This window comes from Stegostoma tigrinum, chromosome 10 (assembly GCF_030684315.1).
Source record: "Stegostoma tigrinum isolate sSteTig4 chromosome 10, sSteTig4.hap1, whole genome shotgun sequence".
Classification (NCBI taxonomy): domain Eukaryota; kingdom Metazoa; phylum Chordata; class Chondrichthyes; order Orectolobiformes; family Stegostomatidae; genus Stegostoma; species Stegostoma tigrinum.
Window position 1 is genome coordinate 7,771,075 of NC_081363.1, and position 13,501 is coordinate 7,784,575.

A 13,501-nucleotide genomic window follows, 5' to 3' on the forward strand; every position below is an offset into this window, starting at 1 on the left:
CCAGCTTCTACAGAAGCACCATTGAAAGCATACTGTCTGGACGCATAATGGACTGGTATGGCAACTGCTCTGCCCAGGACCGTGAGAAAGTACAGAAGGTTGTGTGCACAGCCCAGACCATCATGGAAGCCAACCTTCCATCCATGGGTTCTATTTACATGGCTCACTGCTGCACAAAGGCTGCCAACATCATCAAAGACCCATTGCATCCTGGTCATGACCTCCTACAATCTCTTCCGTCAGGCAGAAGATACAGAAGCCTGAACACAAGCACAAGCAGGTTCAGGAACAGCTTCTTTCCAGCCATTACCAGGCTGTTGAATGGACTGTAGCCTCAAATAACGTAACCTGCAATGTAAACAGTAAGCCTCTAAGTCTTTTTAATCTGTACATCCTTTTCTTGCAGTGATCTCCCTCATAACCAAAATAATCTCATAAACAAAACGTTTCACACATGACAATAAAATCAATCATGAGAGAACGAGATGTAGAGTTGGATGAACACAGCAGGTCAAGCAGCATCAGGGGAGCAGGAAGGCTGACGTTTCGGGCCTAGACCCTTCTTGAGAAATTATTGGTTCCTGAATACTGAAGAGTATATGATGTTTACAAAGTTAAGAAGCTAGCAAAAGGAGGTGTAACACTGTTGATTAATAATGGTATTAACACAATCGAGAGAGAGATGATCTAAGTTTGGGGAACCAGGTTATAAAACAGATTGTATAGAGATGAGAAGTGAAAACATCAAGAACATAGGAATTAAGAGCAGGAGTGATCAACACAGTCCTCAAATGAGCCTTGCCATTCAACAAGATCATGGCTGATCTAATTGCATCTTAAGGTACACACCTTTGCTTTACAGCTGGGTACAAAAAAATAAAAAGCTGCAGGAATTGGTAAAGCTAAATACTGCAGGGTAAAAATAATGATTAGCAGGAAAGCAATGTCCCACACTATGCAATGCATAACACAAGGAAAATACTGCAAATGCATCTCTGCAACTAGATATTGATTTACAGACTGATCATGAAAAGGACTGTCCTCAATTTAGCTAAAATTAGAACATGTCGAGCAGAAGTCAGTAAAGCTCTCACTATTATCTCACAAAACAAAACAATTTAGTTGAGATTGTTTCCCCATTATTCTGCTTCTTTGTTGTAGTGAGACAAAGCCAAATACAGTGTTACACAGGATGGAGCAAGGAAAGAGAAGGGTGTAGGTCCCCAGCACAGTTAAATAAGTACTCATTATCCTGAACCGTTTCTGCCAGAGAAGTTAAAGCCTCCTGTGAAAACTGGATTGTGTTAACATAGAGTTCCCCGACTCTTAGATTGACAGCATTCCTTATTTTCACGTTAAATCAGATTCAAAACCATGAACAGTATACAAACATCAGAGATTCAGAACTGGTTTAATCAAAAGTTTTTAAAGCGAATTTCTCTGCGAATAATACGAAGCTTGAGATAACTCCACAGAGGGCAATATCCCATCACCAAGCCATCCTTTATTTACATGTACATATTACTTAGCACTGATCGAGCTTCCTTTGATACTCCTCTGATACTCCTGTTAATATGTCATCCAGGGCTCCCTGATTAAACTAGGCTAGCAGCCCCAATCAGGGAACTCATATTCTGTGAGGTCCACCTGGCTGACTTTGTTACAATCACAACATCCCTCCCCTTTTAAGTTCAGGGACACAGGCTTGTTTGTTTGTCTTGTAGCCTCTCCCATTTGTTTGTCTTGTAGCCTCTCCCATATAATTATTACACCAGATCCAATTCCTCTGACTCAGCCTCGGATACAGGCAGAGTTCACTGGATCGGAGCCCTGCTCTTGAGCCTAGTCCATCTCAAAAAAAATTTATTCTCTTCTTCAGATGGTAAAGGCATCAAGGCTGCAACATCTGCCATGTCCATCTCAGACTCTGAGGTTTCTTTAGAATTCCTAAAATGTGGAAACAGGCCATTCAGCCCAGCAAGTCCACACCACCCTCTGAACAGTACCCCACACAGACCCATCCCCTTAGCCTATCCCTCAAACCCTGCATTTCCCATGACTCAGGCACCTAACCTTCACATCCCTGGACACAATGGACAATTTAACATGGCCAATCCGGCTAACCTGCACATCACTGGACTGAGGGAAGAAACCAAAACACCCAGCGGAAACCCACGCAGGCACAGGAAGAATGTATCGAGGGGCTGGGTGTGTTCTTCTCCTGCCCAGTTTATGAATTTGCAGCTTTCATGTGGCCCATGTGCTTCTTCAGGACCACCTCACCCACCCACCTCACTCCCCTCACCTGACCTGTCACAGGTCGACCATGCCTTTTATCCATGGAGGGCCATTTCCACAATTTCAGCACCAAACTTCTGATGAAGGGTCTAGGCCCTTCCTGCTCCTATGATGCTGCTTGGCCTGCTGTGTCAGCCAGCTCTACACCTTGTTATCTCTTCATCCTGAAGTAAACCGTTTGTGTTGAGCATTGGTTTTCCTGATGCCATTTCACCCTCCTCCACCACCATCCCCTCCCTGGTCCAGGAAGATCAGATTTAACCTGATGCGGTGTCTTCTCCGCATTAGCAGCTCTACTGGATCTACCCCTGTAGTCACGTGAGGAGTTGTCCAATATCAAATAGAACCTGGACTGTTTGGTATCAAGTGAAGCTGTAGACTGCTTCTTTAAGTCTTCAAAACTTGGACAGCTCCTTCCACCAGACTATTGGGTGATGGATGGTATGGAGCTGTCCTTATATTCTGAATGCCATTTGGCTTTAGACAATACTCTAAATCCCTTCTAGTAAATGATGGCCTGTTGTCAGTGACCAACACTTTTGGGAGCACAAATATTGCAAGAAATGCTTGCAGATTTTCTATTATCGTCCCCACGCTTGACAAATGAACTCTATGCATGCCCAATTTGAGTGGGCATTCACAACTAAAATGTTGAGCCCACGAAAGGGGCAGCATTGTCAATGTATAACCAAGTCCAGGGTTTACCCGGCCAGTCCCACCAATGTGGGGGAGCTGCTGGTGGTAACTATTGTCCTTGTTGGTACTCTGGACACTGCCCTACCACTGTGATTATGTCTGCATCCGATCCAGGCCACCAGACATAACTTCTCACAAACACTTCATTTTGGACACCTTGGATGAGCCTGGTGGCGTTAAGCCATTTCCTGGTTTTCATCTTTGCTTGGGATATCACTCTTGCTCCCAATAATAAAATGTCAACCGTTACAGTAACCTGATCTCGCTGAGTCCAGAAAGGTTTCAATTCTGATTGTGATGGCTCTTTTGTTTCCCCCAACACCACCAGCTGTTTTAGCTTTGCCAGGACCAGACCTTTATATGTCCACAGCCTGATACTGTCAGCGGTGGCCAGAAGGGTGTTCAAAGTGTTTAAAACCAAAACGACCTCTTCCAGCAGTGGTACTAGAAATGGTGAATCTGCCAGCAGGAGGCAGCTAAAGGTATCCTCATTTGCTACTCGGCCTCCCTGGCAGAGTTCCAACTTGCAACTGTACGCATTTAAAATGACAGCCTATTCCTGAATTTGACCTGAAGCAATGGGCAGCATGGCTTTGTAATCTTTGAATAGCCCTAGCCAGGCTTTGTAGTCTGTTACTCTTCGAAATTTACATCTGTAAAGGTATTGGTGAACATTCTCACAACAAAGATGACTTCCAAATTTTCTTTCTCTGTCTGGGCTATTAGCACTCGGCATCAACAAGAGTCCAGAAACAAACGCTGTTGGGTGTTCCTCTCCAGTCGGCCATCAGAGTCAACAGTACACCGCCACCATATGGGGAGGCATCGCATGTCTTGCTTGGGATCATAGTGTGCCAGTACATTAGATGATGAAGCTGCTTCGTCACTTTCCTAAAAGGCTGTATCTTGGCTACAAGACCATTTCCAAGGTTGACCATTTTTCATTAGCAGTTGCAAAGGTGCCAGGGTTATATATGGATTTTCCATAATAATCCACTTATCCAAGGAAAGGCCTAAACTCTGGTTGAGACACAGGAGCTGGGGCATCTTTGATCACCCTCTTTTTATTTTCCAATAGGTGTAGGCCAGGCAAGTAACTTGGAGTCCTTGGAATACATGCTTTCTCTTCTAAGTCAGATGCCTTCCTGGGAGAAACATCTAAGGGCAATGTCCAAGTTCCCTGTGTTCTCTTTATGAATTTATTTTAATTTATTTATTTACCACATGTACTATGTATAGAAATACATAAATACAGTGAAAAATGCAAAAAGTCACCATTCAGTAGCAGCCACTTAGTTACAAAAAAAAAACAAAATTGAAAGATTTTAACAGAACCAAAAGATAGGCTAGAAAATAACGCCCAGATCTCAGAGTTCCAAGTCCCGTCTTCACAATGTTGCAGGTGCCACTCCAAATGCTAGACCACCATAACTGCTCCACTGGCCCACTCTTGCCACCGCCACCTCAAATGTCCTGCTCTCGCTGCCTACGTAACTCCAGCCCACGCTCGATCTGCGATCATAGCAAGACACTGCCCGTGTGTTCAGCTCCTGCTACGCAGTTCTCAGTCACGAATGAACACCTTCTCGACTCCTTAGGAAGGTAGTTAAAAGGATGGAGTGTGGCGGGTGGGGATGATAGAATTACTACAGACAGGGAGGAGAGAGAAGGAAAAAAAAAGGTAAAGGAAAGGTAACTGGTGAGCAGAGTGGAGCGATTTACCCTGCCACCACCATGCCAGAACCTGTCAATAGCACGTCATCCAGATAAATGGTGACCTGGGTTAGACATTGTAAAATGTTCTTTATCGGCCACTAAAAAACTGCCATAGGCTGATGAGACCACAAATAGCAGTTTTGAAATAAACCCTCATGGGTTTTAGTTATAGCATACTTCTGGGAATTCTCATCTAACCACAACTGCAATTATGCAAGGCGTTTGTCCAGCTTTGTGAAGGACAGCTCCCCTGCCAGTTTTGCATATAAATCTGTAATGTGAAGGATCAAGTATTCATTCTACTGCGAGAAAAAATTTACCGTTTGTTTAAAATCTCCACAACAGCATACTGACTTGTCGAACATCACAATCAGTACAATGGGTGCTGCCCATTTCATAGACTGCATTGGTTTGATGATTCCTTCACTTTCCACCCATCTGCCCCAACTTTTGCCCATATGGCAAATGGCATTGGGTGGACCTTACAGAATCATGGAATTGCTTCCTGGTCAACATGCAAGGTAGCTCCTTTGATAGACCACAGACCTTCCTGAAAAACCTCCAGGTATTTAATTACGACTTCACTTAGGCAGTCATTTTCTAATCGAAAAACGTTGAGCCAATCAAGGATGAATCATTTTCAACCAATTTCGCCCTATCAGGTTTGGGCCTGAGCCTTTTATTACAGTGGTAGTTGAACCAGCTGCTTCTCGTATGAGACCAGAACCAAAGTTGTACCCTTAAAGTAAAGCTTCCCCAGTATAGGTTTTAGGTATAACCGAGGTCTTGAGCAAACTTAAAGGTTGGAGTCCAGAGCAAATTTTGTTAAAGACTGGTCCATTGATCACTGATATAACCATGCCAATATCAACTTCCACCAGACCAGGTGACTATTAAACCAGACCTTTGTTTTGATTTGGATGTTAGTAAGCAATTTAACTGTTCCAAACCAGGTGCGGGTGGCTTTTCCAGGATGTGCACTCTCCTTAGTACCAGTCTATGAATTCTCTTACTCAATTCAGACCAAATGGGACTCATTTGCTGATTTGAGTTTTCATATTGGCAGCAACTAAGATGGCTTGCTAGCCCAGATTCTGAGGAAAATGTTAATCGATTGGCTGACGCTTGGCTTAGTCTGGGGTTTTGCTCTGGGCTGACCTAGAGTCTCTCTGTTCTGATAATATGCTGAGTGAGGCTATGCAACAGTCTTCACCAAGAGGTGTTCCCCAAGCTCAGTCGGCCTGGCGAGGGTATCCACTTCCGTTGGCATTGACTGTAATTCAAATGCTCTACTTGCTGCATTTTCTCATGACAAAGCCAGTTGTAGAGCCTCTTGGAAGTCCAGTTGGCCTTCAGTTAGTAGGCACATTTGCATAGTTATATCATTAATCCCATGTATGAAAACCAAAGTCACTCTGCCAGTGGGTTTCTCTGAGTCAAAAATCCAGACACAGATTCCCCTAATTTGCAAACTGCTGAGTAAAACCGACACTATCTCTGAATTAGAGGAGGCTTGGGATCATAATATTCCTTAACTAAATCTATCAGCTCTTGAGAAGTTTTAATATGTAGTGCCTTAGGAAATGTTAGGCTCCTAATAACTGAAAAAGCTGTGGGTCCACAAACCATCAGAAGAATTACTCATTGCTTTTCAACTGCTCCAATGTATTTATCTAGAAAATAAAATGCATTCTTTCCACACAGGCCCAGTCTTTGACAGCAGATCAAATGAGTCATGCTTCCTAAATAACAACATAATGCCAGAAATGCTTATACCAACTCAAAGATGACTGTTGCAAATGAGTTTCTTCAGGAGCATTTTTTTTTCCTCTTGTCACTGAAATAACTCCACAGAGGCTGGTATCTCATCATCCAGTCACCCTTATTGACACGTTCATTGCACTTGATATATGTCGGGCTTCCTCAGAGCCAGCTTTTAGAGTGCCATACAAATTCTGACCCTCCTGTTTATATGTCAGACGGAGCTCCCTGATTGGGCCGGATTAACAGCCCCTTTCAGGGAACTCATATTCTATGAGATCTGTCAGGCTGACCTCAATACAATCACTACAAATCTACACTTGAAAAGTGAACTTGTTAAGAGTTGTAAAAACAGAATACCTTGTGAAAAAAGTTCAACATGTTCTAAAACATAGAGAAGCGGAAGTTTGATCAACATCCAAGATGAACACAGCAGGCATCTGTTTAGTTTCCAGAATAAACAAAACTGTAACCAAGAGATATTAGTGAGAAAAATCTAAAAACAAAGTACGTAATATGACAACACAATATCATTTGCTGCATGTTATGCCCAACCCTCAGAACTGCAGAGATTTAACTCTTTGTGCTCATAACCTTTTAAATCTCAACAAAAATCTTTTGTGGGGCTAGATGACTGATTTTAGACAGGATTGGTTTTTGGATTTCTAAATATACAAACATAATTGTACATTTTTAACCCTTTGGGCATCAAACTGAAGCCAGAGTGGGTTCTGTAATTTTTAAACAGGTCTCATGAGCTCCCCAAAAACACAGTCGGAGACCCAGCAGTCTTGCAGATTTAAGGAATTACCAACAGGTATCAACAGCTCAAGGCTTCTCAAGAGTAGGCCTTGACTAGTCAGGCCATTTGTTATCTTCTGAGAAAAGCACCAAGCACAGACATTATTGTTTCTGACATTGGGATCAATAAAATAGTTGTTTTAATTTATATCTGGTAAAACAGCAAAGATTATCTGGGAAGAAATTAATTGACCACTAACTAAAACCTGTCAGTCTAACAACACAAATGAGGCTGCACACAAAATCTAAATAATACTACTGCATTTTTGAATTTGGTATAACCCTAAAAGAAAGAAATGTCAAGCTGTGCATATTTTTTTAACAAAGTACAAAGAAGCAAAATTTGGTGATGCTTAGAACCATAAGACCATCATATATAGGAGCAGAATTAGGCCACTTGGCCGAACAAGTCTGGTTTGCCATTCGATCTTGGCTGATATGTTTCTCAACCTTATTCTCCTGTCTTCGCCTTGTAAACCTAGGTCCCCTTACCAATCCAGAACCTATCAGTCTTAAATACACTCAATGACTTGGCCTCCACAGCCCTCTGTGACAATGAGCTCCACAGATTCACCTCTCTCTGGCTGAAGAAATTCCTCCCCATCTCAATTCAAAACAGTCATTCCTTCACTCTGAATCTTACTCTCTCCTACAAGTAGAAACAATTTCTCCATGCCCACTCTATCTACATCTCTCAGTATCCTGTACATTTCAAACAGATCTCTCTGCTCATACTTTTAAACTATGTTCATACCATCGAGTACAAATCCAGAATGCTTAACTCCTCCTCACACGACAAGCCCATCACCTTCAGGATCATTCCTCTAAAACTCCTCTGGAACCCCTCCAAGTTCAGCACATCCTTAGGTATGGGGCCCAAAACTGGTCGCAATAGTTCAAATGCAGTCTGACCAGAGCCTTACACAGCCTCAGCAGCATATTTCTGGTCTTGTATTCTAGCCCCCTTGAAATGACTGCTAACATTGCATTTGCCTTCCTAACTGCCAAGTGAACCTGCATATTGACCTTACAAGAATCTTGAACTAGTACTTGCAAGACCCTTTGTGCTTCAGATTTCTGAAGCCTTTCCCCATTTAGAAAATGTCCTCTGTTCTTTTGATCAAAGTCCATCACCTCACTTTTGCCACAACGTATTACATCTGCCACTTCTTTGTTGATTCTCTAAGTCTTCTGCAGTCTCCCCACTTCCTCAACCCTACCTGTCCTTCCACCTATCTTTATATCCTCTGTAAACTTAGCAACAAGCCCTCAGTTCCGCTGTCCAGATCATTAATGTATAACATGAATAGTTGTGGTCCACACACTGACTCCTGTGGAACTCTACTAGTCATCGGCTGTCCTCCTAAAAAGACCCCTTCTCTGGCTTCTGCCAGTCAGACAATCCTCTATCCATGCTTGTCCCTAACACCATGGGCTTTTGTCTTAAATCTGTGTGGCATCTTATGAAAGACCTTCTGGAAATCCAAACAGATCGCTCCATTGCTCTCCTCTAACTTGCTTGTCACCTCCTCAAAGAATTCTGAAAGATTTGTCAGGTATAAACTCCCCTTATGAAGTCATTTTGACTCTGCCCTATTTTACCAAGTACTCTGCAAACTCATCCTTAATATCTTCCCTATGGCTTGGTCAAACTAACCAGCCTACACGTTCCTGTTTTCTGCCTCCCTCCCTTCTTAAACAGAGGCGTTACATCAGCCATCTTCTAGTCCAGGAGCCTCCCTGACTCAAGTGATCTTTTCTTCATTCATTCATTCATTCATTCAAAGGATATGGGCATTTCTGATTGGGCCATCATGCATTGCCCATCTCTAATTGCCCAGAGGGCAGTCAAGAGTCAACCACGTTGTTGTGGGTCTGGAGTCACATGTAGGCTGGGAAATTTCCTTCACTGAAGAACATTAGTGAGCCACATGGGTTTTTAACGACAATCAACAACGGTTCCATGGTCATCGGCAGATTCCTAATGCCACATATTTTTTACTGAATTCAAATTCCACGCTCTGCTGTGATGGGATTCAAACCCAGATTCCCAGAACATTAGCGGTCTGTCTGGATTAATTGTCTAATGACAATACCACGAGGCTGTTGCCTTCCCAGTCCTGCAAGATCACTATCAATGCATTCACAAACTCCTCAGCTACCTAGTGCAGCTAGCTAGGGTATAGTCATCAGGTCATGCAGCATGGAAACAGATGCTTCGGACCAACTAATCTGCTTGACCAGACACCCCAATCGGAACCAGTCACATTTGCTGGCATTTGGCCTATATCTCTATCAACATTCCATATTCATATACCACCCCCAGATATCTTTTAAATGTAATTGTACCACTTTCACCAATTTCTCTAAAAGATTGCTTCATACATGCAACAGCCTCTGCACGAAAACGTTACCCTTATGGTCCATTTTATATCTTCCCCCTCTCAACTTAAGTCTATGCCTTTGGACTGCCCCACCTTAGGAGGGGGCAAAGAGTAAATGATGGTTGGGGGGGGGGGGGGGGGGGCGAGGTGGTGAAGCCCAAAAACAGTCGGACAAAGGACTGGGTAATGATCTGGCTAGGACGGTGAATAGCTATTAATGGGGACTGTTAGTGGCTAACAATTGCAACAGTACATCCCCACTGATGAGCTCAATGCGTTCCACACTCGCTTTGAACCCAAAAAATTGACTCCTCAGATGCTGCCTGGCCTGCTGTGTTCTTCCAGTCTCCATTTGTCTATATTAAATGTTAATGCAGATTTCTCTCTCTCTGCACCTTCTTGGCAGCTGTAACACTGTACCCTGCACTCTGTTCTGTTACCCTGACTTACTTGTATAGTATGACCTGCCTGTAAAACGCGTAAGACAACACCTTATAATGTAAGATAATAAAATGTGAGGCTGGATGAACACAGCAGGCAAAGCAGCATCTCAGGAGCACAAAAGCTGACGTTTCGGGCCTAGACCCTTCATCAGAGAGGGGGATGGGGAGAGGGAACTGGAATAAATAGGGAGAGAGGGGGAGGCGGACCGAAGATGGAGAGTAAAGAAGATAGGTGGAGAGAGTGTAGGTGGGGAGGTAGGGAGGGGATAGGTCAGTCCAGGGAAGACGGACAGGTCAAGGAGGTGGGATGGGGTTAGTAGGTAGCTGGGGGTGCGGCTTGGGGTGGGAGGAAGGGATGGGTGAGAGGAAGAACCGGTTAGGGAGGCAGAGACAGGTTGGACTGGTTTTGGGATGCAGTGGGTGGAGGGGAAGAGCTGGGCTGGTTGTGTGGTGCAGTGGGGGGAGGGGATGAACTGGGCTGGTTTAGGGATGCAGTAGGGGAAGGGGAGATTTTGAAACTGGTGAAGTCCGCATTGATACCATATGGCTGCAGGGTTCCCAGGCGGAATATGAGTTGCTGTTCCTGCAACCTTCGGGTGGCATCATTGTGGCAGTGCAGGAGGCCCATGATGGACATGTCATCAAGAGAATGGGAGGGGGAGTGGAAATGGTTTGCGACTGGGAGGTGCAGTTGTTTGTTGCGAACTGAGCGGAGGTGTTCTGCAAAGCGGTCCCCAAGCCTCCGCTTGGTTTCCCCAATGTAGAGGAAGCCGCACCGGGTACAGTGGATGCAGTATACCACATTGGCAGATGTGCAGGTGAACCTCTGCTTAATGTGGAATGTCATCTTGGGGCCTGGGATGGGGGTGAGGGAGGAGGTGTGGGGACAAGTGTAGCATTTCCTGCGGTTGCAGGGGAAGGTGCCGGGTGTGGTGGGGTTGGAGGGCAGTGTGGAGCGAACAGGGGAGTCACGGAGAGAGTGGTCTCTCCGGAAAGCAGACAGGGGAGGGGATGGAAAAATGTCTTGGGTGGTGGGGTCGGATTGTAAATGGCGGAAGTGTCGGAGGATAATGCGTTGTATCCAGAGGTTGGTGGGGTGGTGTGTGAGAACGAGGGGGATCCTCTTGGGGCGGTTGTGGCGGGGGCGGGGTGTGAGGGATGTGTCGCGGGAAATGCGGGAGACCCACTCCCCCTCCCATTCTCTAGATGACATGTCCATCATGGGCCTCCTGCACTGCCACAATGATGCCACCCGAAGGTTGCAGGAACAGCAACTCATATTCCGCCTGGGAACCCTGCAGCCCAATGGTATCAATGCGGACTTCACCAGTTTCAAAATCTCCCCTTCCCCTACTGCATCCCTAAACCAGCCCAGTTTATTCCAGTTCCCTCTCCCCATCCCCCTCTCTGATGAAGGGTCTAGGCCCGAAACGTCAGCTTTTGTGCTCCTGAGATGCTGCTTGGCCTGCTGTGTTCATCCAGCCGCACATTTTATTATCTTGGAATCTCCAGCATCTGCAGTTCCCATTATCTCTGATACCTTATAATGTAAGAACTGCCGATGCTGGAGAATCTGAGATAACAAGGAGTAGAGCTGGATGAACACAGCAGGCCAAGCAGCATCAGAAAAGCTGACATTTTGGGTCTAGACTCTTCTTCAGAAATGGATTTCTACACCTTGTTATCTCACTTTATAATGTAACTCTTCAAATCAAATCAAAATTCCATAGAAATGCAGAGGGATTCACCCTTGTATCCTAACCAATATTCATACCCTCTCTGCAATCAACATCACAAGAGAAAATTATTTGTTAATTGGCATATTTGCTGAGAGATTGTGTGACACAGTGACGTCCCTACCTCTGAACGAGGAGGCCTGGGTTCAAGACCTGCTCCAGAGGTGTGCAAACATCTCTGCACAGGTTGATTGGCAATATCAATCGCGTTTGCTGTTTGATACTTGCCCGTGTACAAATTAGCTGACACATTTGCTTACATCACAACAGTAACGACACTCACGAAAATATACTCCATTGACTCAAGTGTTTTCGGATGTCCCGAATGCACGAACGCGTTTTGCTGAGAACCATTCTTTTTTTAAGCTGTTGGGGGCGCTTTAGTCGATTTTTTGCTTACACAAAACTCAGATCCTCCCCGCGGAAAGTGGGGCGCACGTTGAAAATATTTTTTTCACATGATATTGCAAATTCGAATGAAAAACCGGTTTTTCCAGCCTAAGGCTGAAATGACCGGTGTGACTTCACAGCTGTAGGTAATTGACTGTACTCTGACTCGCTATACTGTGCATTTTACTTTTTTAACGGCCTGCGTGTCTCCTTACGGTCCGTCGGCCGAGATGTTTTTCATCCCTACTCTCGTGTTTCGATTCAGTGGAGCGAATGTCAGATAGCAAAGATCGGGGTCACTGGCAGACCCCTTGAATATCAGTTTTTTTCTCTTTGTATAATATTTTAATTCGGGGTCAAGAGTACGGGTGTTGATGACACAAGGGTGGGCACAGAGAGGGGTGAAGTACCTTGAGACATGCCGGAGGTGGCCGCACCCCGCAGTAGTCCATTTCGGATCAAGCCTCTGGCGGAGGCCGGCAGCACAGACTTCAGGAAGCCAGCATTCAGCATTGTCCAGCCCTGGTGAATGTAAAAGCAACAAAAAAAGTACACAGTGTGCTTATAAAAGTGGAATGAATGACAGCATTTTAAACAAAAAAAGTAGTAACCACGATTATATTGCGTTCAACTCCAAAAGTATTAAAACAGATTGACAGTGATAATGTGAACTGCAGATGATTGACACCTTGTTTGCAACCGAAAATTAACTCTCCCATTGGTTTATGGGAAACAGAGGCACTTTGGCAGAATGTAATGTTTCAGTTCAAACTCCCCAAATACACGTGTTTCACTTTTTGAAAACTTGTTTAAACTGTCAGTGCAATAAGCAAATTGATTTTCTATAATTCATTAATTGGATGTGGGTGTAGCTGACTGAGCCAGCATTTATTGCCCATCCCTAGTTGCACCTGAGAAGGTGATGGTGACCTGCTTTCTTGAACTGCTACAGTTCACCTGCTGTGGGCTGACCCACAATGCTCTTAGGGAAGGAATTCCAGGATTTTGACCAGGCAACAGTTAAAGAACAGCAATATATTTCCAAGTCAGGATGGTGAGTGGCTTGGAGGGGAACATGGAGGTGGTGGTGTTCCCATATATCTGCTACCCCTATCCTAGATGGAAGTGGTTGTGGGTTTGGAAAGTGCTGTCTGAGGATCTTTGATGAACTTTTGCAGTGCATCTTGTAGATGTAACATACTGCTGCTACTAAGCATCGGTGGTGGAGGGAATGAATGCTCGTGGATGTAGTGCCAATCAAACTGGCTTCTTTGTC

General features: G+C 44.5%; 1 protein-coding gene across 13 annotated transcripts in view; it reads right to left on the reverse strand.

Annotated features, from left to right (window-relative positions):
- The window catches only part of dglucy (D-glutamate cyclase), a 106,995-nt gene that overhangs the window by 50,044 nt on the left and 43,450 nt on the right, over positions 1 to 13,501 (reverse strand). For 7 of the 13 annotated variants that reach the window (XM_048537775.2, XM_048537772.2, XM_048537773.2 and 4 more), the window contains one exon: positions 12,636 to 12,747. In XM_048537775.2, coding sequence (XP_048393732.1) covers positions 12,636 to 12,738 — 103 coding nt within the window. In that variant the 5' untranslated portion in view covers positions 12,739 to 12,747. Of the gene's footprint in view, positions 1 to 6,831; positions 6,938 to 12,635; positions 12,748 to 13,501 lie in introns of all 13 variants that reach the window. The other 6 variants (XM_048537770.2, XM_048537767.2, XM_048537768.2 and 3 more) reach the window with 1 other exon arrangement.